This window comes from Typopeltis vanoorti, chromosome 1 (assembly GCF_054136105.1).
Source record: "Typopeltis vanoorti isolate ZY-2024b chromosome 1, IOZ_Tvanoo_1.0, whole genome shotgun sequence".
In the NCBI taxonomy this organism is placed as follows: Eukaryota; Metazoa; Arthropoda; class Arachnida; order Uropygi; family Thelyphonidae; genus Typopeltis; species Typopeltis vanoorti.
The window spans coordinates 147739415-147765508 of NC_143549.1; the positions used below are offsets into that span (position 1 = coordinate 147739415).

Here is a 26094-nt window from a genome sequence, read left to right on the forward strand (position 1 = left end):
GGTTTGGGATGGTTTTCAGGATTTCTATCGAGAAATTGTTCAGGGGAGAGGGCATTCTTATAGAAACAACAACATAGACACAATCAGAGCATTTCCTCATGCAAAATCTGTGGGGAATATCAATCGCAGTCATACACACAAAATTCTGAACTACTCTCTAGATGTAATACTAAAGTAGGACTACCTCCTCGATGTTCTTGAAAAAGATGATATGTCATTTTCAAATTGCCTGTCTTAGTTTTGCCTCTGTGCCTAGTAGCAGTAAAGATCACAAAAACAAAGACTGTAAGAGGAAAATACCAAAATACCCAATTTTGAAAGAGATCACTAAGTCTATTCCTGATCATTCTAAAGGTAGAATGATGAGGAGATCCAAAAAAACATGCAGATCATCAGGAAACAAAGAGGCAATATATTATGCGGTTCAACTCTTATACTGAGAAGGCATCTGTAAAGAAAGTGTCAGTGGGGACCTTAACACATGTCCGTCCTACCTTCTCACAACTACAACATTGCTAAATGCTATGATCATTCCTGATGCAAAAAATGGTCCTATACATGATAATCCACTAGTGAAAAAATAATGGAATGTGCACTACAGAGAATCGAGGACCCATTAATAGCTGGGATTCATACCCATTAATAGGTGGGATGGATATCTCCACAAAAAGATAAAACAGTAATGTACCTATCCTATTCTGTCCTAGGGAGAAAGGTTAGAAAGGCCTTGATAAAAATCCTTTCCTTTAGTGTTACACAGTGATCAGCATTCATTTCAGTAAAATTATAGAGACTACAACTTTTGGTCTAATAGTTAATTATAATTAGGACTATAAGCAATCTAGGATCTGAACTCTAATATAGCAGCACTTATGTTAAATAATGGATTAGGCCATCACTTTTACTGTATTAAAAAAAAAAAAAAAAAAAAAAAATCAGCTAACACCTTTTTATTTCCGTATAGAGAGTAGGCCATTTTAGCCATATCTAACTTTTGAAGACTGAGTCTGCAGTTGAATCTCCACTGGTAGCCAATCATAGATGGCTGGTTGGCCCAAGGCTATCACTAATTAATCGGTACGCAGTGAAGAAGGCAGCTAACAAGTGCCACCATCTCATGGTCCCTAATACAATATTTTTAATGTCTGAAAATAGTTGGGTATCTACCTGGATACTGAATGAACGAGGATGGGCTGACAATTTGGGATTTAGCCAACCAAATTGTATTCTTATTGGCTTAAACCAAAATACAAAATAATGGTACAACATGACAAAATTTCATGCCGGCTGAGGCGTCGCCCAGTTAAACAAGGCCCATGTTGTTTTCGCCAGGGAACCAAGGCGAACACCGAAAAGTCAGCTACTGGAACAAATCTGAAAACACACCCCAACTCAACATCACCAGAGTTAAAGTTTGGTACTATCAACATAGAAGCCTGAATGGCAAAGAAATGGAGCTAGCTGAGGAATTAGATAAGTACCAGATCGACATAATAGGGGTGACTGAAACAAAAAAGACCAAAACTGGTGAGATCTTTCTGAGCAATAAATACAAAATGTTATATTCAGGCAATGACAATCAAGGAAAAGAAGGAGTAGCCATAGTATTCAACACAAAATACGAAGCTAATTTTCTTGAATGGTAGGCAGTCTCAAGTAGAGTAATGTGGGCAAATATGAGAATGGGGAACTGGACAATGAGACTTATTTGTGCCTATGGTCCCACAGAAGGTTCTACTAAGGTAGAAGTGAAGGAATTTTTTGAGGCTTTAGAAAAAGCAACTGACACAATGAAAAAGGAAAAGTTGGTCCTTGTTGGGGATCTAAATAACAGAGTAGGAAATGATTGTTAGGCATACAAAAATATTTTGGGAAAATTTGGAGAAAAGAGCAAAGCTAATAATAATGGCAAATAACTGTTGGATTTCTGCTCATTACTAACGCCATGTTCCAACATAAAAATGTGCACAAATTCACATGGAGAGAAGAGGCAAGGAATAAGAAAAGTCTCATTGACTATGTTATTGTTGATAGTGATGTTTTCTCCCTGGTGCAGGACACCAGAGTGTAGAGAGGATTTGAAATTGGAAGCGATCACTATTTAGTCTTGAGCAGGATAAAATTGAATTTCATATTGAAAAGAATAACATGTAAGAAAGTTTTAAAGCGAACAAAAGTTGAGCAGGTCTCAGATGTGAACTGTAGACTAAAATACACAAAGATTATTGAAGAAAAAATGAAAGAGTTTGAGAACAGAAGCCAAGCCTTGGAGATTCAGTGGCAAGCCGTGAAGAAAACCCTGATTGATTCAGCTAGAGAGGCATGTGGTGAAGTTGTCTGCAAGGATAGAAAAATGAGAACTCCATAGTGGACACAGGGAGTTAAAGAGGTAGTGAAGGAAAAGAAGAAAGCATATCAAAAGTTCCTGGCAAATAATTCAGCTTGTGCTCTTAGAGAATACAGATATAAATGTAAGAAAGCTAAACACTGTGTAAAACTAGCTAAACAAAAGTCATGAGAGGACTTTGGCAAGAACATAGAAAATAAATATCAAGAAGGTGGCAAAATATTCTGGAGGTTGTTTAAGAAGCTTAGAAATGGAGGAAAGAGTGCTATAAAAGGAGTTAGAGATGATAAAGGTGACATGAAAACGGGAGAAAAAGATATCCTTGAAGTATGGAGTAATTACAAAAAATTGCTAAATGAAACAAGCAGTGATAGCACAGTGGTAAAAAACACTCAACAGGCATACAGTCAGGAATACATATCCATACTTGAAGTAGAAAAAGCCATCAAAGGCTTAAAATGTGGAAAGGCAGCAGGAGTAGATGATATTCGACCAGAAATGCTCAAGTATGGTGGTATAAAAATCTTGCAATGGTTGCACTGCATAGTTCAGAATGCCTGGACAGAGAGACGAATTCCCGATGATTGGAATAGAATTTCATAGTACCCATATATAAAAAGGGAAATAAAACTGAATGTGAGAATTACAGAGGTATTTCCCTACTGAGTGTTCCTGCTAATATTTATGCATGTATACTTGAGAAACGGTTGAAGAATTGTGGAAGAAAAGCTTTGTGAAGAACAAGCTGCATTCAGGTCAAATAGAGACTGTCAGGATCAGATCTTCACTTTACGACAAATAGTGGAGAAATCACAGGAATATAACAAGATCTGTATTTAAGTTTTTTCGATTTGGAAAAGGCATATGACAAGGTACCAAGAGAAGTTATTCAATGCGCTACAGTTATATGATGTCAATGGGGCATTATATCAAGCAGTACCTAGTCTTTATTTGAGTTGTAAGTCAAACTTCCTTCACTTCAGTTAGAAGTGAAGGAAGTACAGGAAGATGGTTTAATGTTAAATCTGGTGTGAGACAAGGATGTACATTATCCCCTCTGTTATTCATTATCTATATGGATCACATTATGAAGGAAAGTGGTATTAAACATTATATCAAAATTGGAGATGTTAATGTCAGCTTTTTGCTTTATGCGAACGATGTTATACTTCTAAATAAATCTGCTACAAGTCTGCAAGATTGTCTGACTAAATTGAATAGCTGTTGTAATAGATATGGTATGAAGGTCAGCAATAAAAAGACAAAGACAATGAATATAGGCAGAATCGTTGAAAATGTCAACTGTGTTGTGATTGGAGAAAACATTTCAACTACTTAGGCATGATTTTTAGTGAAGATGGTAAATTAAATATGGAAATATACAACAGAATCAACAAAGCTGGTATGGTAGGAAGTCAATTGAATAAATTCATATGGAATAAGATAGAAATTAGTCGGAACACTAGATTAGCTGTATACAAACCAGTTTTAACTTATGGATCTGAGAGCTGGATCAGAAGTAAAACACTTGACGAAAGACTAGAGACTGCAAATATGAGAGTCTCTATTGAGAAAGATTAGAGGCGTGAACAGGTGGCATCGGTGGCAATATCATATTAAAAACGAGGATATTAGGAAAGAACTTGACATTGTCTGCATCCAGGAATGCATTAGCAGAGCTAATTTCAAGTGGTATGGTCACTAAAACAGAATGGGCGAGGAAAGATTAGCAAAACAAGTGTTTTCTGCCAGGTTGGTAGGGAAATTACCCAGAGGAAGACCCAAGATATAGGTGGATTGATACGGTACAAAGATGCCTTAGACGATAGAAATATAAGATCTGATAATGTTGGAGTCTTTTCAAGTAACAGACTGATTTGGAGGAAAATTGTAGATAGGAAGTTAGTAATGATATAAATTTTTCATGTAGTACTATCATATCCTGTACACCCCTTGAGGATGCATGGCAGGAATTTGATAATGGTGATGATGAAAATAGTGTGGGTTCGATGGCCGAGTTTACGGGATGAAAAACCCGAGTTTCCAATGGTAAAAACCTGCTTGCCCATGCCAGAGATCGACTAACTCTGTCACTGGTCGAAAAAGGAATTAGAAAATGTTCCTCCAGTTGGCGACTAGACTCAAACTTGTAAGTCTTTGTTTGTGCAGTCAAGCTGCTGTAGAGTGCAAATGCCACCTCTGCTGAGCTACAGGCTCCAGACAGTATTAAAACTATCTTTATGAATTTGTTCTCTTGAGGATGTTATAAATAGAATATAGCTTTTTTTTTTTACTAGAGGTCAGACCAGTAGAATAATGGTTGATCAAATCATTGCCTCTTTGGCATACTGTTTGAAATGTTATATAGCTTGTCTTTGTGTGTGTGCTCCAGATGATGACCTTAATATGAAAGGAAGTTAAAGTAATTATTCCTAACATGATTGTAGTCTCCATAATTTTACTGAAATGAATGCCTTGATAAAAAGTTTACTGGCTGTGGCCCACTTAGACAAATAGTATCACTCAGTAGCTTTCTAGACCCATGCTCTGCCCTTTATCATTAGGTCATATTTTATCACCAGTAGTGAGCCGTCATATGCTGCCCCTAAGTGCAAAATTTAAGTAGTTGTCATAACATACACAACCTTAATATATTTCAATAAAAAATTAGGATAGGATAGGATTTCTCAGAGCATTTCACAGTCTATCATGGCATCACGTGTGGCTGATTTTATGTGCTATATACACTTGTTGAGATATATAGCATGTAGCAAAATATTTTGCATGTTATTGTACTGAAATTAAATGAATTATGTAAAAACTTTTAATTAATATGATTTTTAATATATTTTAATCTATCTGAAAATTTAAAAAGAGATAAAAAGTGTACTGTATTTATTTACTAATAAAATTCTCTCATAGCCCACCTGGAAATCGCACAGTGCACTACTGGGCCATGGACCACACTCTGAGAAATGTTGCAATAGAGGGAGTCCAATTTGATGATGTCTTGGATGTTTTTTCTATTGAAGAAATGATGGACACTGCCATTTCACAACTCTTCAAAAAAAAAAAAAAAAAAAAAAAAAGATAGGCTAATAAAAACATGTCTGTAATGGAATTGTCATGGATTCCATCAATGGAATCCATGACAACAAAATACTGATGACATCAAGGCCCTTTTGCAGAATTATAAACTAATATGCCCTTGCCTGCAGGAAAGTTTGCCTGATTCCTAGAACAATCCTGTATCATGAAATGTAGTCATCATTTGTATGGATAGGACAGGAGATGGACCTGGCCATGAAGGAGTATCCATCTTTGTAAATAACCATACTCCCCCCCCACACACACACACACTTCCAGCAAGTCCTGCTTAATACAAACATAAAGGCACTTGCCAACTGACTTTCAGTCTGATCTCTTATATTATACTGCATCTACTTACCTTCTCCTCCTACAGACATCGCTCAGAATGACTTGGATGATACATTGTAGTTGCCATCTCCTTTACTTTTAATTGAGGATTTAAACAGACACAACACTCTGTGGGATAGTGCCTGAACTAACATCAGAGGAAGAGTTGTTGGGAGCATATGCTCGACAACAATAATCTGTCTCTATCCCTCTCTTGAACACAGAAAGCAGTACCTTCCATGTGCCTTCTCAACATTCAGTTCTGTTATTGACTTAACTGTTTGCTCACCTGCCCTTTTTCCCATTGTTTAAGTGGGAAATTGATGACAACTTATTCTGAAGTGATCATTTCCCTGTGATATCTACTTTTTTGCTTGGACCACATACTACATCACAGATATCACAATTGAAAATCAAGCAAGCCGACTGGCTCACCTTCTCTTCCTTAGCAGAATTTGTTTCTGCAGTGGTCAACTCACCCCTTTCAGTGATGCAGTGAATCATGTGATAGTGATAAAAAGCAACCAAGAAACCATGGAAGAAAGCTTAGAGTATCTTCTGCAGATATTTAACAAACCTCATTGCCTTCATGCATACCCAAGTAAGACACATGTTGTCAGAGCCAAAAGAAATTCTGGATCCAATACACCTCTTTTATAACAAGTACAATCAACAACAAAGAAATCTGAGATAAAATCTGGAAAATGAAGGCAACTACCCACTTTCCATCCTTGAGAATAAGGAATGTACGCTTTCCAACCCAACAGCAGTTGCTGACATTCTTGGTGAAATTTTTGCCAAAGCATCAGCAATATCTTCTTATCCTTCAGAGTTCCTTGTCCAAAAGTGTAAAGCAAAAAACAACTGGACCAACTGCTGTTGGTCCAGATAATATCCATTTCTTGATGATCAAACATCTGTAACCATCTACCATGGATCAACTGATATGCCAATTCAACAGAATCTTTTGGGCAAACATGATTCTGGATTCTTGGCAAAACAATTAATCTGACTAGCTGCTTGTGTATTATTCTGAGAATGGTTATTGTCTTTTATGGTTTCTGGAGAGAAACAACCTTTTTTCTAGAACACAGTCTAACTTCTGCAAATATCATTCAGCAACTGATCAACTGACAATACAAAGACAATGAAAATAGTCAGAAACATTAAAAATATCAACTGCATTGCAAATGGAGAACCTATAGAACAAGTAAAACATTTCAGCTACTTAGGCACAATTTTTAATGAAGATGGTAAATTAAATATGGAAATAGACAACAGAATCAACAAAGCTGGTATGGTAGGAAGTCAATTGAATAAATTGATATGGAATAAGAGAGAAATTATTTTAAAACTAAATTAGCTGTATACAAGATGTGTTCAAACCAATTTTAACTTATGGATCTGAGATCTGGGTTAGAAATAAAACACTTGACCAAAGACTAGTGACCACAGATATGAGAGTTCGGAGAAAGATTAGGGATATATTTCATATTATATCAATATAATATGAAAGTATTCAGAAAGTACTTGACATTGTTAGCAGAGCTAATCTCAGGTGGTATGGTCACTTAAAGAATGGGAGAGGAAAGATTAGCAAAACAGGTGTTCTCTTCCAGGTTGGCAGGAAAAAGACCCAGAGGAAGACCAAGATATAAGTGGATTGATACAGTAAAAAGTGCCTTAGAAGACAGAAATATAAGATCTGACTATGTTGAAGTCTTGATAGATAAGATTGATTTGGAGGAAAATTTTTTGATAGGAAGTTAGTAATGATGTAAGTTCTTCATATAGTACTATTATAATATCCTACCTTTGAGGATACGTGTCAGGAATTTGATGATGATTGTCTTAAACCACAATGCATAATGATGGTACAACACACACAAATTCATGCTTGCTGGGGCATCGCCTGGTTAAACAAGACCTCCTGCCTCCATTGCTTTCATCAAGGCAATCAGCAAAGTCAGCTGCTGGAAACAGATCCCAACTCAGCATCAACAGAGCAAGATTGGCACCATCAATGGAAAAGAACTGTAAGTAGCAGAAGAATTAGATAAGCCAGTTCGATGTAATAGGTGTTACTGAAACAAAGAAGACAAGAACAAAGGAAATCCTTCTAAGCAGCAAATGCAGTTATTATATTCAAAGGCAATAACAATCAGAGAAAAGGAGTAGTAATATAATATTCAATACTACATATAAAGATAATCTTCTTGAATGGCAGGCAGTGTCAAGTGCTGTGGGGAATTGGGCAGCGAGATTTATTTGTGCTCATGGTTCCATAGATGATTTCTACTAAGGAAGAAGGGAAGGAATTTTTCCAAGACATTAGAGAAAGCAGCTGACAGAATGAAAAAGGAAACAGGTGATCAGCAAAAAAGCGGCTAACAGAAACAAATACCAACATTAGCAGAGTTCAAGATTGGCATCATCAATGAAAAAGAACTGGAACTAGCAGAAGAAGAAGAAAAGAGCAGAGCTAATAATAACAATAAGCACCTGTTGGATTTTCTGTTCAGAACATGGACTAGTTATTACAAACCATGTTCCAACATAAAAATATGTACAAATTCACATGGAGAAATGCAAGAAATAAGAAAAGTCTCATTGACTATGTTATTGTTGATAGCGATCTTTTTTTTCCATTGTTCAGGACATGAAGTATACAGAGGATTCAAAATTGGAAGAGCATTTAATGTTGAATAGGATTTCATACTGAAAAGAAGGTTTAAAGCAAATAAGGGTTGAGCACCTTTCAAATACACAAACATTATTGAAGAAAAAATGAAAGAGGTTGAAAAAAAACAGACCTTGGAGATTCACTGACAAACCCTGAAGAAAACATTGATTCAATCATCCCAAGAGGCATGTGGTGAGATTGTCTGAGGATAAAAAAAAGTATCAGAACTCCAGGCAGACTCAGGAAGTTAAAGAGGCAGTCAAGGAAAAGAAGAAAGTGTTCTGGAAGATCCTGACAGGCAAGTCAACTTGTAATAATAGAGAATGCAGAGAAAAATTTTAAAAAAGTGATGCACTGTGTAAAACTAGCTAATCAAAAGTCATGGGGAGACTGGTAAGAACATAGAAAATAAATATCAGGAAGGTTGCAAAATATTCTTGAGACTATTGAAAAAGCTTAGAAATGGATGAAAGAGTACTGTTAAAAGGATCAGAGATGATAAAAGTTGACATGGAAACTGATATCAGGAGGAAATATTTCTATATGGATCTCTATTGATTCTTCCATAAAGAACATTTGTAAGCAACTAAACTATGTTTAAACCAACTAATATATGTAATAGTGTAATTTGTATGGTTGAAAGTTTCTCTATGAAATATGTTGAGTTTTTCAAGTAGGAGTTTGAATATCTGATATGAGGCTTGAGAAGGTTTGATAAGTGTTTAGAAAGAAAATATGTTTATGAGATTCTGCCATCCACTATCAGACAGAGGAAGATGTCTGTTTATGCACTTTAGTTACTCCATACAATGTGGGAGTGATCGGGTGTCTTGATTTTTTTTTTTTTTTTAAGATTTGTAAATTCAAATGAGGAAACCATATTGTCCATTGAAGATTTGCCATGGCATCTGAGGTTAGAACAGACTGTAATGAACTTAATTTTTTTATATATATGGTGCTAATGATGAGAATTTAAAAAGAAAAACCTTAAGTGTTTACTTCTTCTTTTTTTTAAGTAAGATTTTTGAAAATATACTGTTTTTCTGATCTTACAATGAGATATCAATAAGTAAGTTAACAAACACTTCAGTTTCACATGCTTTTTTATGTGAATATACTCACTGGACATTGTGAACCTATTGTACATTTATTGTACCTTGTCTAGGCTTAATGGGTTTCATAATCCACAAGCCATGTCACTTTGAGCCTCCAGTAAGCAGGATAACGATTTCATAAGTGATAAAATTCATCAAACCCCCTCCAAAGACATCAGCAAACATTGCTGTCCACAGCGGGATTTGAACCTACAGCCTATTAGTTGAAGAATTGATGCACTTTCCACTCAGCCAACGATGCTGGCAGTTTAGCCTGTTTTTGTCTGGAATCAGCAGTCATATTGTTTCCTTTACAAAGGCAGTTGTTGGTTTATTGCATTTTACTGCTTCTTTAAGGCTGGTCCTGGTTTGTGGAGCTACATTTTCTTATTGTAAAATCAGTTATCAGTATTGATAATTGATATATGCTTGCTCAACAGTCTTTGTTCATCATCATCACCATCATCAAATTCCTGACATGTACCCTCAAGGGATTTACAAGATATGATAGTACTACATAAAAAAACTAACATCATTACTGACTTCCTATCTACAATTTTCCTCCAAATCTATCTGTCAAGACTTCAACATTATCAGATCTTAAATTTCTGTCTACTAAGGCACTTTTTACTGTATCAATCCACCTATATCTTTGTCTTCCTTCGGGTCTTTTTCCTGCAACCTGGGAGAGAACACTTGTTTTGCTAATCTTTCCTCTCCCATTCTGTTCAAATGACCTGAGATTAGCTCTGCTAACAATGTCAAGTTCTTTCCTAATATCCTCATTTTTAATATGATATTGCCGCTGATGCCATCTGTTCATGCCCCTAATCTTTCTCAGGACTCATATCTGTGGTCTCTAGCGTTTGGTCAAGTGTTTTATTTCTAACCCAATTTTCAGATCCATAAGTTAAAAGTCTTTGTTAATGCATATAATTGTCATATAAAAAAATTGTTTACAGAGTAAGATTTGGAATTATAATAAAATGAAATTGTATTTAAGAATATCAAAAAAAAAACACTTGCTTATTTACAGGTTTACAAAGATTATACAGTGAGTTTAGCATATGATCTTGCCAGCAGTAAACTGAAGAATGTGAGTACTTCATGTTAATTATGTAAAACAGTCATTTAAGTTACTTTTCTGAAGTCAGATCTGTAATTTAAAAATAATTCTTTCTAAGATGAGAAGTTCACAATAGTATATTATAGCAGTCTCATAAATCACTTCTTTACTGAAACATTTCCTGACCAGTTTTATTATTGGTCAGGAAATGCATCTATTATGTTAGTGTGTGGTTTTGTCTCTTCAGGGTTTCCTTACTGTCCCCTTTTTAAACAACCTTGATGGGTAAGTGAAAAGTAGTATCAACTTGTGAAATATAAAGTTTTATTTCAGCAAAAAATAGCCTTACGTACCTTGAATATAGTCACCCTTGGCAACAGGTGTCATCAGTAAATTGATTCTTGTTAATTATTTTAAAACTGCCTTATTTCCTTCATCAGGAACAGATTTGAATCATATATAGTAATGTTTGGAGAGTGGAGAGAATATTTTAATTTTTCACTGTCTTCATGACAAAAAAAAGAAAAAAAAAGTGTTTTGCTAGTCTTGCTATAATGGCATGCACTGTGACAGCACAAATGATGCAGAACCAGTAAGCAAATAGGTACTCTTTCATGACACTGACACAATGTTACTGCAGAAATGCTCAGTAGTATTCCACATTGGGTTCAGCCTTCTGGGATTGCATAGTACAACTGATAGCATTTGTCTTTTTGACAGTATGTCAAAAAGACAGATTCACCAGACATATACCAGACAGTATGTCAAAAAGACAATTTCACCAGTATGAAATTTCATACTGGTGAAATTTCATATATGGAAAACATGGATGGTACATTTGTTTCAGCTGCCATTTCAGTTTGGCTCATAAGACTGCTCAAATTTTGCTAGCAGCTAGAATGCAGCATTCCTGTGGTTACTATATATATGCATTCTATGGGTTACCCTCTCTTTCATTTTGGTAATAATATTCAGATAGTGGGTTGTCTTTTGTGTATTTGCATATCATATGTAATGTTGCAACCTGGGCAAAACATGTACATCCACCACATGATCTTTCAGTGTGATAATGCATCATTGCCAAATACTGCATCCAGTAAACATCACCAACAGTCCATACTATGATTGCAAACTCTTTGAAGCAGGAATATTGTTCTATTTTTATGAACCTTATAGCTTTCTTTATGAAACCTTGACTTGCATGGCTTATTCGCATGCACTTTACTGCTTTCCTGTGAAAAAAAATAGTTGTATACTTTCAGAAAATGGTCACAAAAGCATTGTGTGTGAGCAGATACTTTTCAGCCATGCTGTACATTCTGCTATAGTCTGAAGTCTTGTCATTATTTTTCATTCATCTCCTCTGAAAGTTGAGGAGAATAAGTATATAAAATGTAGCTCACTTGGACGATTAAGTGAATACCTTCTCTTCTTGCTGTTAACAGGCTTGGAGAAGGAGGTCAAATTCCACTGTGAAAGTTGCATAATATTTCTGTATTTTTTACCACTTGCTACCTGTTGCAGTAATGTCCAACCTTTTATAGATAGAAGTGCTATAAAAATAGTATCCACAGTGTTTTATTTAATTTTCATTTTTTTCTGCTGATTAAATTCACAGTTTTAAACATGGAACCTCATTGTTATTTTAAGTAAGATATTTGATCTTCTATAAAGTGCATCATTTATAGATCATCTATAGAGGGTAGGAATAGCAACATACCAGCAGAAATGAAAAGAAAATTTTTGGAAGGTGAAGGAGTAACACTTGTGCATAGGCTTGCTATTCAGTTTACTGTGAGGTAGAAGAGGTCATAATGGTGGTACATGAAGTAAAAAAACAGAGGGCTTGATGATTGTGCAGAATAAAGTGAGAGAACGTTCTATTAGCAAAATGCCAAGTCTCCTAAACAAGATAATGTAATGGATAGGCTTTTTATGATATTTCTGTACATGAAGGAAGGATTGATCAGCCTGTAATACATTAGTACTGTAGATGGGAAGAAAGTTGAGGAGAAAGCAGAAACTAATAGATTTTAACAGATTTAGAGATGAATGATTGAATTTATCACTGCTGATTCTGATGAATATTGACCTTGGAAATATCTGTAAATACCTTCTGTACTGAGGCATAGCCAAGTTAGCCGGTCTTGGGCGCGGTCAGTAGGGTTTTTTCCGCCAGTTTATCTGGCGTTTTTCATCCCGCAAAAAGGCAAACCGGCCCCGTGAACATACACCTCTACAGTCAAAAATATATCCCCCCCAGCGGCAGACCAGGCGACAGGTCGGTTGGGAGTAGTACTAACAAGTAGTCGCATCTAAGTAACACGCGGACCCTGCATAGGAAGCGGGAATAACGCGAAGAAGAAGAAGAAGAAGACCTTCTGTACTGAGGCAAGAATTTTAAACTTAGGAGTTACTTAGAAGTACTATCTTCCAAATATGGGAGCAATATTTGATGATTGGATGGATTTGTGATTCGTATAAAGTTAATAGATGTTTGGAGATACTGACATCTTAAGTAAAAGAGAAAATTTGAATTTCTTGGATGCTGAGGAGGCAATATTCGTAATATATTTTTGCCAGAAAAGAGTCGAGGGCAAAATTATCCTAAGAAGAGAAATCTCATGTCCAGAGATTGTTGTTGAAAGTCTAGACTAGAAGAAAATTTTTTAGACTAGAAAAAAAATTTTTTTTGCAAGAAATAAGACAATAGTGAGTTTTACAATTAGAATTTATGATTGCAGCAATTGATTTCTGTGAAATGTTGTTGATTGACGTAGTGGAGAGTTTGTCAAATGACAAGAGTATAAGATACATATACCAAGGTTTACTTAATGGGGAGAATTTAAACTGGAATCGGAAAATGATTCCACATCAAAGAATTTGTCCAGCTATGTGTTACAATGCAAATGTTTGACTCAGAAGATATAAAACAATCCATTCAAAGGAAATGAAATAGTGGGCATGAAGATTGCCCCCCCCCCCTTCTGCATTGCATTTTTGCTCCATGGAGAAGAAATCAACGCACACTAGATCTCTCTCTCTCTCTCACACACACACACAGTCATCCTTGTTTAATTTATATGGTTTGGAAAAACGAGTGATACAATGGAAGTAAACTAAATCTGCATATGTTCATCATGGAATTATTCTAGAAATTGCCACATTCATTAGTGCCATGGCAGAAAAGAGTATCTAATATATATATATGTATATATATAATCCAAATATTTTAGTGCATTCCTTTAAAAGTACTTCATACATGAATGTAGAATCATGATATGCAATCATCAAATTTTCATGAGATATGATCTTTTCAAAATCATATTTTATTCATAATGTTCTTTCATCCCCCCCCCCCCAAAAAAAAACTTAAATGTTATTTTCTCCCTATTTTTATGACAAATAGTTGAGAAATCATGGGAGATTATATTCTTTTCTGGGACACTGCTGGTATAATATGATACAACTTGCTAGTATTATTTAGAGACCCAGTCTCCTATTCATCTAATGAATCCATCATTCAACTCCATATTCTCCAGGTTGTACACCAACTTATTTATCTTGTGACAGTGTTTATGAAGTTCAAAAATATCACTATATATATTGTCTCCCTTTACCAACACATTTTTCACTGTATAAAATGCAAGTAGATTGCTAAAGCAAGACCTATTATTCACAAACCCCTCCATGTCCATAAAGAATCCCTTGTTTGTCAGTCTAGTCCTATTTGCTCTTCCTAACCAATCATTTCAATACCTTAGCTACACTCTTTCCATTCTTAGGTACTTTTCCCATTGCAAGATCCTCTTTACACAACCAAGTCAAGGACATGACCAACTGTTTTGCACATTCCCTAAAATCATGGTGATATTTCATCCATTCAAGCAGCCTTATTAACTTCTAGCTCACCCAGCACTTTCAATATTCTTTCATTTCTGGGATTTTACTCTCTTACTTCCTAGCATAATGATTGAGAATATTTGCAAGATAATCCTGTTATGTAATTGTTTTGATTGCAATTTCTTTATTGTATTGGAGCTTTGGTTAAGATTTAATTTAGGTTTATTTGTGAAATATAATTCAAGAAATAGCTGTATTTAATAATTTAATCATAATGCTGATGAAAAGAAACAGTCATTGTTCTTTTAAAGTAGTTTCTGATTAATATTCATTTTTCTCTCTCCATTCTGTTTAGGCATATTCTGATCACTCAGATTTAATATCCAGAAGAATGGGATTTATTCCTCTACCATTAGGAGCATTAGTGTTCAGGGTTATAAGTGGTTCTATAACCGTATCAGGAAAAACTAGCATCCTTTGCCTTTTTCTTTTATACTTGTGGTAAGTATAGGTTTATACTTTATTGGTTTCCCTCTTTGTGTGTGTGTGGTGTAAAAAAAACTGGCATATACAGAAATTTTCCAATAATTAGATTAGGGATTTATGGGAGATCCAGTTTATCCAAAAGAAAAAATAAATTTTATTAGTAAGAAATATTCACTGACATAATCCACTGAAATGATGGATAAATTTCTACATTTTTTGGAATTTTGGTGTGCTAATCATTCAACACAGAAATATGCACTTATAAGGGGAGGAAGAGAAGATCTCATACCACCATTACTACTTGACTGATGTAGTACTTGCATAGCATGACTGGAAGAATGACTGTAGTACCACAAGATTTAGAATCAAATCTTTTTAGGATGCAGTGTTAACAAGAACTTTCATGTGAGTTTTTCAGCTGAATGTGGCCTGCTGCTGTGGCCACATCCTTTTCCTGACATCAGTGCGGAAGTAACAGTTCTATTTTTTCCACACCGACGTCAGGATATGTCATACCCGATAATTATTTTTACACCTCTGGGCAAAAAGGGAAAGGAACTGATGCATAATGCACTTATATTGTACTGCCATTTTAATAGGATTGTAGCCTGTTTGTTGGACTACATGACTCTTGTAAACATCTATCATCATCATATATCAATAATCATAACACTATTGTGCTGAACACCTCCTCCTTCCAGTAAAGCAGCAGTTTCTCTGCTACTTACACCAATATAACTGGCATGACTATAATACCCAAACTTTCTCTTTCCTGCCCATTACTACATTGGATTGCATGTGTGCACATACCATCTCTCGGTATCTGTCTGTCCTCCTCCTCCTCCACCTTTAGTCTAGAATTGACACATGAAGCTTAATGGTGATTGTATGGTTCATGTTACATAATATCCCCATTTATATAATACAGGATGTTCATTAATATTTATTAACTGAATTAACTTATAAAGCTTTCATTTTTAAAATTCAATACATCATGACAGAAAAAAAATTACGAAAAATATAACCAAGGAAATTGTGAGAAATAAATTACAGAAAATAATACAAAAGAATCACGGGAAATAATGCAAAATAAAATTGTAAACAACATAAAGGCAATCATAGGAAACAAGAACTAAGGAAATAGTGGGAAATTTGTGCATCTATGACAGAATGCATAAAACACAAAATGACAACCTGAAAAAGTACATACACAAACTGTAATAGGAGACAAAGAAAAGAACCAGAAGAGTATGAAATCGTAAATTCAGAATTAATGTTTAAGGTAATATAACATTTCTAAACATAATGTCACTAACCTGGAATCCACTAGGGTGGTAGGGGAGATGGTTAATGGCTTTTTTATTTCCTTATAGGGAGTAGGCAAGTCCTTTTTAACCTATATAACTTTTGGAAACTGAGTGGACAGTTTAATCTCTACCAACAGTCAATCATATATATAGCTGTCTCATGACTGTCACAAATAATTTTAAGCAGCATCGAGTGAAGAGACTGCAAACAAGTGCTGCTATCTTGTGGTCCCTAACACAATGTGTTATTGTCAGAAATATCATAATAAACTAAATTTTTGCAGTTTTTACCATTAAAATAAAAAAAAAAATGACCTGAAAACTTCAACAGCCAGTCTACAATATATAAGTTTTGTAGATCTGGAAAAGGTATACAACAAGAAGCCCAGAGAAAATTTTTCAAAACACTTAGTTATATATGGTAAATGTAACATTATACAGAACAACACATAGTCTGTATTTGTGTATTAAGTTGACAGAATTGAAAGAAACAGGAAGATGGTTTGATATAAAATCAGGTGTAAGACAAGGATGCACATTATCTCCACTCTTATTCAACATCTACATGGATTGCATCATGAAAGAAATTGGCAATAAATCTGATATTAGAATGAAAGATATCAAACGTAGCTCTTTGCTTTATGAAGATGATGTTATACTCCAGTCAGTTGAATAAATTTGTATGAAATAAGGGAGAAATTAGCCAAAATACTAAACTAGCAGTATACATGACATTGTTCAAGCTAGTTAAAGTTATGGATATGAGAGTCGGGTTAGAAATGAAGCACTTGATCAGAGATTAGAGACCACAGATATAGAAGTTCTGAGAAAAAATTAAGGGCCTGAACAGATGACATCAATAGCAGAACCATATTAAAAATGAAGACTTGGAAGGAACTTGACATTGTTTGCATTCAAGAATGTATGAGCAGAGCTAATCTAAGGTGGTATGGCCGCTTAAATAGAATGGATGAGGAAAGGTTAGCAAAATAGATGTTTGATGCCAAGATGGCAGGAAAAATACCCAGAGGAAGACCAAAGACTAGGTGAATTGATTCATCACAAATGCCTTATAGAAACGAAATATAGATATGACAATATTGGAGTGCTGGCAAGTAATAGAACTGATTTGTAGGAAAGTTGTTTCTATTTATTTATTATGATGATACAGTGGCTGTGAGCCCCCTTTTACGGGGGAGGTACGTCAACATCTCAACTTCCCCTAATTTTATCCAGGCTTGGGACCGGATAAAATTAGAGGGAGTTGATTAGGATGAATAGTGGTTAGGTCTTAAGTATTCCTGGCTGTAATCTGTGTGTGTGCGCGCGTTCACATGGCCGGTTTGCCTGTTCTTGGGGACAAAAAAAAACTGAGTTTCCAGGTGGGAAAAAACCCACCTCCACGTGAGACTGTCTAATTCACCTTTCGTCGAAAGAGACCAGACCTCGCATCACAGACAGGAATCAAACCTAGGTATTTCTAACCAAAGGGCTTCATCTATACCAACTGAGCTACGGAGGCTCAGGAAAGTTGTTGATAAGAGATTAATAATAATGTAAACTTAATCATCTAGTGCTGTTGTAGTAGCCTGAATACCACTTGAAGGTACATACCAGGAAATGGATATGATATTTTTGTCAAATAATGAACTCAGTGGTCAGCCAGAGGATGTAAATCAGTTATTGACTACATATCACAAATTTTAAAGCCAGGTTAATCCTGGATGTTAAAGTATATTGAGGCTTTGGATTAACTCTGAACATTATATGATATTGGTAAAAATTTTATTAAACCAATTTGGCTAAAAATAAATAAAGTTGAAAATAACTATCAACCAAGTTACAAAATTTCTTCATTACTAGATCCCCCATACTAGGCAACATTACCAAAAATGCACTGAATAAAAAACAAGAATTGTACATGAATCAAATTATATTACAGAATGGAAAATCTGAAACAAATCCTGACAAAAGCAGCAACAGAAAGCTTAGGAATAAAAACTAAATGGAATAGAAAAATAGGACTATGAAACTAGGACAAAAAAAAAATACCATTCCAGTAGCAGTAAAAATAGAGTACAAAAGAAACACTGCAATTGTAAAACAAGAACTGGGGGGGGGGGCAAGGAGTGTGAGAGAGATGGAACAATTTTTTCATAGAACTAGAAAAGGATATATCTAAGCCCCCATATATATCTAACCTATAAAATAATAAAAATACATGAACAAAGAAATAAAAGAAGAGGTAAAAATACAAACAGTAGATTTAGAAAAATGGTTAAGTTTTCAACATCTCTGGATTGATAATAATAAAGAAGTAAAATTATATACAACTAAGAATGACTAACAGAAAATATTATGTCAAATGTAAAAAAATATAATTTAATAAGATGAAAAATCAGAAAACACCAGAAGACAATATAAACATGGAACTGTACAAAAATGCAGGTGAAAAATTTAATGAAAGACTTCTGAAATTCATTAACATGGTCTGGATTTCTAGAAAAGCTCCAAACTCTTGGATAAAAGCATTGATTATCCCAATTTATAAAAAAGGAAATAAAGATGACTGCAATAACTATAGGGAAATTAGTCTGCTAAATTCAGGTTACAAAATATATGCAGAAATATGAAAAGAGAAACTACACAGTACTGTAGAGGACAAGCTACTAGAACAGAATGGATTCCAAAAAAGGCTGATCTTGCAGAGACTCAGTTTTCACTCTAAAATTATTATCAAAAAGAGAAGAGAAAATGGGAAAAAAAAAAGTGGCCTTCATTGATTATGAAGAGTTGATAAAATTAATAGATAAAAGTTATTTAAAATATTAACTGATCTAAATATACCAAACCAGCCCTTATCTATTGAAGAAATATACATTGGAAATAAAATAGCAGTCAAATTAGAACAAATATCACATAGCTTGGCAATGTCCCAAGAATAGTCAATTCATGCTGAAGGGGAGGAAAAAATAAAAGATGTACGAATTGGTTACCAACATGTGAAATCACGTGTTTTATACGTAAATTTTCCAACTGTTGTACAAGCAAAATAGTTACCACTTTTAAGAACTAGAATTTTCATGAAAGAAAAGTTAATTTTCCGATGTATAATAATATATACTCATCCCACGAAACATTGATTATCCTAATATTGGAGTGGATCTCCTTCTTCATGCGCAGAAGTGTCGAAGGGTCTCGCATCTATGGGCGTACAGTATATATATATATAATATAAATAAATAAATAAATCTGGAAACAGCATAACCTATTTGATATGCAAATAAAGATAGATTCATTATTATTTACAGATGATCAAATTGTATTAGCTACATCAGAAGATGATCTGCAGAGATTGATAAAAATCATTAAATTAAATTTCAGAACAATATATTATGAGAATATCAAAAGTAAAGACAAAAATAATGGCTTTCAAAGGAGAAAACCAAATAAGTGATAGATAACAAAATATTAGAAGTAAATACTTTCAAATACCTGTGATATGACTTATCATATGAAGATGAAAAAGATATAGATGTTAAAATATCAAATTTTGTTAAAGTAAACAGCATAATAAATAATATGTTTAAGCCATCCCTGGTAGAAAACACACCAGAATCAGGCTGTATAATGTCCTGTCTAAACCAACCTAATTATATGGAAGTGATGGACCATAAAAATGGATTCAGACAGTAGAAATAAAATTTCTCAGAAAAACAGGTAGGTTTACCAAGTGGAACCATAAAACAAATTCAGAAATTTTACAATTCCTGAATATAAAATCAATTAATTAAAAATATAAACAAAAATGGGAATGGAAAAAAAGAATTGGAAGATCAAGAAAATGATGCCATGAGACTGGAACAAGCCAGTGGCCTAAAGCCATGAGAAGAAGAAGAATATTGAAAATATTTATAAGAATAATGTCATTAATGCTGATGTAGCTTTAGTTGCATGTTGTGTGGAACAAATTATGCATCAGCTTTATATCAAAAAGACTGTTTCATATTTATTTGATACAAATACTTTTTATTATAGTTACTTCTCACTTTAGCTCACAAGTTGTGTCCTGGTTTCATGAAATTGCATTATAATGCATTTTTCATTGAACTGTTTATTTGATGATTTGTCACTATTGTAGGTTTTGAATAACTTGCCTTTTAATAAATTGTTTTTTTGGTGAATTGTCTATGATTAAATGTTATTTTATATTCAGTAGATGCAACTATAGTGAACACCACAATAACAAAATGACGTGGTATAATGAACTGCAGGAAAGTGGTGGCCCAGGTTCTATAGAACCAATTCTATTTTAAGCTCCATTGCAAACTGTAAAAGCTGAAAACCTTCAAAATAGCAAGCTAAATTTCCTAGCAAATGATGTCAGAATCAGGAGAAAAGGAAACACAGACTTCAGAACACAAAAAAGAAAATTACAGGAAAGAGAAGTGAAACCAATGAAGAAAAATTTCAGGAAACAGAACTAAAACAATAAAGACAACACTATTTTAAGCTCTCTATTACAAACAGTAAAAGTTGAAAACCTTAAAATAGCAAACTGAAATTCCTAGCAAATGATTTCACTATCGAGAGAAAAAGAAATGAAAATTCATACACAGACTTCAGAACACAAAAGGAATGAAAAATAGAAGTGAAAACAATAAAGGAAAATTTCAGGAAGTAGAACTAAAAACAACAAAGGAAATCACTGGAAATAAATGAAAATTGTGGGAAATACACTGCTTGGAAAGCAGTCAATGGACACCATAGTGTGAGGAATAAACAGCCATGGTACCCACCTTAATAAAATGCAGGACCTTCTTTCACTGTGATGAATGCTATAGTGATTAATGAGAATTTTGGACCATTCTTCCTGTAAGCATGTAATGAAGTCTTGGACTGTTGTGGAGTGGATGTCCCTTGTCCTCATCTGACACTCCAGTTTATCCAACAAATGTTCATTAGGGTTGAGATCAGGACTCTGTGGGGGCCAGTCAAGTGCAGTGACGTTTATGTCCACAAACCAAGCAGTTACAGCAGCAGCCTTATGACAAGTTTAAGGCAAAATAATGTGTAATATAGGCATTCTTGTGAATAATGGTAGTATAGACCTCCCACAATAAATCTTTAGACTGCATGGAAGTTTTATGTGACCAATGAAAGATTGCAAACTTATGGTACATTAGTACTGTAGATGGGCAAAGGATTTGTTTATTGTTTTTATTTTATTTATATTTTACATAATCTGGAACCCTGCTCTAGGTACCAAGTAGGAACTTTTTTCCGACCACTTCAGGCCTCCAATAAGAAAGGTGCTTATGGTCTTGAACTGAATAATGAAATTCATCTCCCTCCTAAAGATAATCTGATTAACAGCCATATCCCTGCTGGGATTCAAACTATACCCAGTTAGTTGTTGATTGGATACATTAACCATTTGGCTAACCACACTGGCAAGATATCTGTGTGATAATTTATATTCATGTATAATAAAACCCTGTTCAAATTTTAGATAAATCAAGGTGTATTTTATGTTTATTCTTAATAACAGTATAGTTCATTTTTCATGCACTATATTGTAGTATTTTGAATTTTATTTCAGTTTTGTTACTGCTAAAATTTTGAATAATATCCTGCTTCTTGGTAAAGCATGTGATCTCATTGAAAAGCATAGACAAGCTCAGAAAGAGAAAATGCCACAGCCAAGGCAGTGCAGTAGTTTACCATCTAGTCGGCATCATAGGCAAGTATGCTTAGCATTATAACTAGCAATGTGAATGTAATTCAACTAAATGCTTTCAAGTTATTTAATTAGTTAACCTACAGTTTAAATTTCCAACCAAATAGAAAGAAATTAGACCTTGAAAAATACAGGTTGACCACAAAGTTATTAATTGACAGTGCAGAGAACTAACATTAAATTATAGCATAATCTTTGCAAAAACTTATATAATAAAATTCTGAATACAGCTTGGTTGCTTTTTAAAAAATTAAAAACAGTCCTCCTTGAATAAACATTATCATCAATAGCATATATACACTTTCATCTGGTAGTAGATTTACTAGTAGGACACAGTGATTAAACAATCGGAAATGAATAGATCTGAAACATAACATTTCCACCAGTAGTTAAATAACATAAATTCATACAGTCAAATGCATGCTGCTTTAAATTAATACTTGCTCTCAGAAACATGAGGATTCAAAAATATTTACAAATTAGGATGCAGGTAAATATATTCTCTGTAACAATTTAGTAAGTGATATGGAATGAACTCAGAAAACTGAACATCAAAAGATGAGATGGAAATATTCTTGAGAGTAATGAAAAGGCCTGATGGAATGAAAAATAATTACCATCTAATATAAATGAATCAGCATACCCAAAAATAGAAATCCAAAGTAAATACTACAGCTTGCAATAACTTTGCCATGAAGAAACCTAGACATATAATATATTATAATAATCAATGGCTGTTAAGTTTCAGACTCTAAGATTACTGACCTCAAATGGCATTTGTCTTTGTGTGTGTAATAATATTTGAATATGACCACATGCTTCTCAGCAAAAAATCCTTTTTGTTCAAAAAAATGGTACCTAAAACCACTTATTTCGCTTTTTGCTCACTAAAGATTAGCAGTGGATGATGCCTTAGAGCAGTGATTTTCAACCTTTTTCATAACTCAATTCTGCGGCACACTAAAAATATATTCTTTTAATTTTTTTGATGATCTGGCAAAAAATAGGCATAATTTTGATTGATTTACACACACAAGAAGTTGGAAGACCAGACACTAATAAATAAATGCGCAAATTACGATATTATTTCTTTCGATTAATTTGTTTTCATAAATCTCGCAGCACACCGGTTGAAAATCGCTGCCTTAGAGAATCAAACCTTAACATTGGAACAAACATGCATACGTGATAATGAATAAGAACAATAAGTCCTCTCTGTCACGCGAACGTGTAACCTTAGCTACTAGTTGGTTTACAACGTTTTTTATGTTCCTTTCAATTTGCATTTACTAGTTTTTATGCCTTTTCATAAACGCCTTGAAAAAGCCAGACAGTCTGCTGGCGAAACCGGTAGGCTATAATATAAGTTTGTCAAATATGTTTAGTTTAAACAGTTTAATGAAACACAAAGTTTGGTGCATGGAAAGAGAAAAATGCAGAAAGGCCAAACTTTTGAAATCACCTAACGTTCCTTAAACGTTGCAGGGAATTCTCCATCATTCCAAAGTTCCTCATAGTCAGAGGTCATATCAACTCTATATCAGCTAAAAAAAAATTATCTACGCACTTCATTGACGCTTGTAAGAGAAAGGATTCAACACGAGATACGAACTAAATAAAAGTGATATTAATTGCCGTAAGTTCTTTGATGAAATTTCTAACAATTTAAAATATACCATATGGAATCAATTAGATCAAATGATACAACGCAGTTATGAAAAAACCTTCAAACTTTATAAGGACAAACAAATTAGGAAATTCAATGAACTTTACAAGAAAAAATATCATGCACAAAACAACCTCCCGGACGACAAAGTGATTTTTAATTTGTCAAATCACAGTCTCACAAAAAATGAATCTGACATTCTCAAAAAAGGTTTTAACTTTTCGATTATGCCCAAACACATTCCTAAAATGGATTTCATGTGTGGAATTGAAAAAGGCCTATATCCACTACCGCAAAACGTAGCCAAAGCCAAACAACCTGTTCTCAACACGTCTCCTTATGATAGAAAGGCAATTCTCAACTTGAAGAAAAACAAAGATATCATTATTACAAAGGCTGATAAGGGAAATTCTACAGTTATCCTTAACTCTAAAGATTATTATGATAAGTTAAACGTTTTACTTTCAGGCAACTCCACTTATAAGATCCTAGACAGAGACCCCACAATAAAAAATCATAACGAAACAAACCAACTAATCAGAAATTGTAACTTTTGGCCAGAAGAAGTGAAGAGAACACTAAAATCCTCACATCCTATCACTCCAAGACTATATGGGACACCTAAAATATATAAACAGGATATACCCCTCCGTCCAATCATTGATGGAAGATCATCACCAACCTACCTTTTGGCAAAGCATCTTGCAAACTTATTAAATAATAAAATAAGATCAACAGAATCCTATATCAAGAATAGTCAACATTTTGTAAATAAACTCCAAGCCATTAAGATTGCACCAACAGACATTCTAGCCAGTCTAGATGTTGTATCCCTTTTCACCAATGTACCAGTAGAAGAGGTAATAAACATCATCCAAGATCTTTTTCCTCTAGACATCACACAAATGTTTAGACACTGCCTTCAATCTAATTTCTTCAAGGTTAACAACACCATATACCAACAATTAGAAGGCCTAGCAATGGGAAGCCCACTATTACCATCTTGTGCAGACCTTTTCATGGAAAAACTTGAAAAAGAAATTCTCTCCACAATCTCTCCCAGACCATCTACATGGTGGAGATATGTTGATGATATCTTCATTATATGGCAAGACAGCTTAGAAAAACTAAAATCGTTTGTGGATAAAATCAACTCAATACATAATCACTCTGGAAGTGTAAAACAACAACCAGCTGCATTTTTTAGACATTTTGATAAAGAAACAATCAAACAGTGTCGAATTATCTATTTACAGAAAGCCCACAGATATTGGAAGATATCTTCATTATACTTCAAACCATCACAAGACACACAAACTGAGCATTATCCACATGTTGAAATATAGGGCCAGAAAGTTTATATCAGAAGAGGAGGAGGATACTCAGACTGAACTCTCACTAATAGCCAACACATTATCACAAAATGGATATCCTCAAAACATCGTAAAAAAATATCTATACAGTGACAACCCCAGACAAGAAGAATCACGCTCCCAGCACATTTCTACTGTAGTGATCCCTTTCATCAAGTCAATTTCTTATCAAATAGCAAGAATACTAAGAGCCTACAACATCAGAGTGATCTTCAAACCAACCACCAACATTAGACAAGTTTTAGGATCCCCAAAACATAAGGTTCCTTTCTACAAATATCCAGGAGTATATTACATTCCCTGCTCCTGTGGTCTTGCCTACATAGGACAAACTTCACGGAGTTTAGAAATCAGACAAAAAGAACATGTTGGTGATGTAAACCACAACAGAAGTATCTCTTCCTGCTTAGCACATCATTTCTGTACGTCTACCCACACGATAGAGTGGCAAAACAACTCCATGCCATATCTCGATGACGACTACAGACATCGTTTATTCAAGGAAGCCACAATAGTGTCAATAACCGGCAGAAACCTCAACAGAAATCAGGGTGTAATTCTAAACAGTTCGTGGAAAAACCTTATCCTCTCTCTTAATCAAGCTGAACTACAGCTAGCTAGTAATCACATTACACGTTTACAACAAACACGCATGCGTGATAATGAATAAGAACAATAAGTTCTCTCTGTCACACGAACGTGTAACCTTAGCTACTAGTTGTTTACAACATTTTTTATGTTCCTTTCAATTTGCATTTACTAGTTTTTATGTCTTTTCATAAACGCCTTGAAAAAGCCAGACAGTCTGCTGGCGAAACTGGTAGGCTATAATATAAATTTGTTTTTATGGTCAGCATTAAATAAAATTGTATTTTAATTGGAATAAACCATTAATAAAGAAGAAAAAAAGAGAGGTACCATTTACCTAATTAAAAAAATTTGTCTGTATTGAATATATATTTTCGGCCAATGAGTATAAATTATAACAGAAACTACACTGAATTTATTTTGTCATCATCATAATGCTGATTACAGGTATAGTGGCCTGTTCCGGTCTCATTATCCATCCAAT

The 26094-nt window shown here is 34.3% G+C and overlaps 1 protein-coding gene across 3 annotated transcripts in view; it reads left to right on the forward strand.

The window, feature by feature from the left end:
* LOC150110524 (transmembrane anterior posterior transformation protein 1 homolog) overlaps positions 1 to 26094 on the forward strand; it is a 222130-nt gene that overhangs the window by 172277 nt on the left and 23759 nt on the right. For all 3 annotated transcript variants that reach the window (XM_090399604.1, XM_090399611.1, XM_090399621.1), the window contains 3 exons: positions 10578 to 10637; positions 14806 to 14951; positions 21846 to 21986. In XM_090399604.1, coding sequence (XP_090255730.1) covers positions 10578 to 10637; positions 14806 to 14951; positions 21846 to 21986 — 347 coding nt within the window. The remainder of the gene's footprint in view (positions 1 to 10577; positions 10638 to 14805; positions 14952 to 21845; positions 21987 to 26094) is intronic.